At 41.9% G+C, this 2,479-nt stretch overlaps 1 protein-coding gene across 1 annotated transcript in view; it reads right to left on the bottom strand.

The window, feature by feature from the left end:
* Positions 1–1,983: 1,983 nt before the first annotated feature.
* The window catches only part of EXOG (exo/endonuclease G), a 22,842-nt gene continuing 22,346 nt past the window's right edge, over positions 1,984–2,479 (bottom strand). The window contains 1 exon segment of the mRNA XM_025046037.1: positions 1,984–2,479. This exon segment is cut by the window's right edge and continues 35 nt beyond it. Coding sequence (XP_024901805.1) covers positions 2,129–2,479 — 351 coding nt within the window. The 3' untranslated portion in view covers positions 1,984–2,128.

Raw genomic sequence — 2,479 nt, 5'->3', positions numbered from 1 at the left:
CAGGGAGGGACAGACTGGATGGTGATTTGCTCAGGTCCCATAATGAGGTGCTTCTTTGATTAAAAGGACACAGACATGATGCTGCAGAGAGGCCTAGGGAGTCTACTGCAACTGAGTCCAAATAATCAAGCCCAACTGAGGGGAGGCTGAAGTGATCTGAGCCAGAGAAAAATTCTAAGCTTTACCCAATATTTACATTTTAAAGTTTGGAGGGAATCTTCATTGCAATATTGAGAAAGTAATTTGAGCTTCACTGCTATATACCGACAAAACTTTTACATATAAAAATGATGGGGCAACTGCATTTTTAAAATTACAAAGTTACTCTATTTTTCACAACGATCAGGTAGCATTTTTCATAAGAACTAAAAACATAACATACTATAACTTACTGATTTAAAAATTAAGGTTCTCTACCATCTACGTGGGGAAAAAGGCATGTAAATAGCATGGGAACTAACTCCAAAGCTGCTGGAAACTCTGACAGGCCTGGGGGAAGACGATGGGGCACGCTCACCTCTAGAGATGGGCAGTAGGTACCCAGGCTCCTCCCACAGAGCCGCTGCCCCCTCAGACTCCACCATCACCTCTCCAAAGCACAGAGAAAGTAACAGATTTTTTGGTCACACTCTGCCTCTTTACCTTGAGAAGGACTGGCACAAGCTAACGGGGAACAATGTGGTAAAACGGAATAGTATTAATCAGGCTACTGTGTTCTGACCCCCCAACTTTTTTACCCGAAAAAAAAGAACAAGATTAATCATTATCATCTTATCTTTATCTTAAAGCCTTGGCATTTCTGTTAGAGACAAACACAAAAACACCATAAAAATTGTTCTGGTAATACCACTTGAAAAGATAGCAGTGATATGACACACTTAGACAAGTTCCTGTGCCCTATTTTAAGATATTTCACTGCCTAGACTCACCACAGACCATGAAAGGAGTCCATGTAAACCCAAGTCTAGAGATCTGGCTCAGAAACAGTCAGTTTCCCCCAGAGACAACTGTCTTTGGCCCAAACACCACCTGCCCTCTGCCACCCAGCCAGACAAGCAGGCACAAAGGTGAGCTAAATCATGAGCTGGTATATCACTGGGCACAGACCTTTCTTAGGTTCCTTAATCTTTGGAATAAAAAGCTCACCTGGAAATCAAGGAACACATCAATTTTGCACCGTCTGGTCACTAAAATATTTGCATTTTGGACCCAAGTAGGGGCTCTGATAAACCCCACAAAGCACTGTCCAGCTTTCAAATACCTGTAATTGTTTCTTCCCAAAAGAGCTAAGGAGGGTTCAAGTCAGAGAACATTAAAGTTCCTTTGGCTTGAAGACAAACAAGAAACCAGACCCCTCTTACCAAGCAACCCCAGGATCACAGATATCCATGTAGGTACATATTTTTGAGCCAAAAGCAAGCCTCTGTGTAGGGGAAGATTTGGGTGTACCTCGTGCTTTCTTCTTGCCTCATTCCTGGTGGGTTACTCCTTCGGAAAGGTAAGCCCTGGATAAAATACTTAAGCTCAATTTCTAAGCCTGTTTCCTCACAGGTAAAATGAGGGTAGTGATATTTACCTCGGAGGGTCACTGTAAGATAATACATGTAAAGCATTGAGCTTAGTATACAGAATAAGTGAGCAGAAAGTGTAGTTGTTGAGTGCTTCTACATGGCAGGAACAGCAGGCCCATGAGAGGAAAAACGAGAAACAAATATCTAATACATGTGGACAGGATAATGCATACAGGATATCTAAAATCCATCTCTAAGACCAGCTCGGGTCCTAGGGAAAGGAAATGTACAATACAGAGTTCTGAGGGCACTGAGCAGATACATTAGACATTGTTCAATTTGACACACACACAGTGTCATCCCGTGGACAGAGTCCTCCCGTTAACTCGACACAAGATCAGCCCTTGACCTGCAGCCATTCCAGTATCATTAATAATTAGTTCCCACTTCAAATAAAATAGAAACCAAAAAATTTTAGCTCTTTCATCTTCGGGGGAGAAATTTAGTCTTAAATTTAGGATTCCATCATTTCTTTAAAACAAAGCCACTGAAATACATTAGCCTAAAGAGGACATGCCTGCTTCATTTCAGATGATATCACACTTCTGAGATAAAAACTAGGATGGTTTCCCATCCAGGATTCCTGACTGATCCTTAGCTTTGAGTTCTGCTAGTTTCTTCTCATAGCGATTCTTGATATAATCATCGGGTTCAATGCCTGCATTCTTCAAGTTTTCCATGACCTCTTCCAGTCTGAGTACTGATCGCGCTCCCTCAATCTTTCTCGTGCTCAGGTATAGAGTGAACTCCTGGAAATCCAGAAGCTTACAGGTGTCCACAGAACAGATATTCCTGATATCACTAGTTCTATCCAAATGAGGAAAAAACACCAGTCCTGATAATTTCTCCAGGTCCTGAAGGCTCACTTGGAATTCACTTAATTGGGGCTGGAAGCCAATAGCTTCATT

The sequence above is a fragment of the Pteropus alecto genome, unplaced genomic scaffold (genome assembly GCF_000325575.1).
Source record: "Pteropus alecto unplaced genomic scaffold, ASM32557v1 scaffold354, whole genome shotgun sequence".
In the NCBI taxonomy this organism is placed as follows: domain Eukaryota; kingdom Metazoa; phylum Chordata; class Mammalia; order Chiroptera; family Pteropodidae; genus Pteropus; species Pteropus alecto.
Note: the sequence above shows the minus strand (reverse complement) of the source record. Positions and strands in the feature narration are given on the sequence as shown.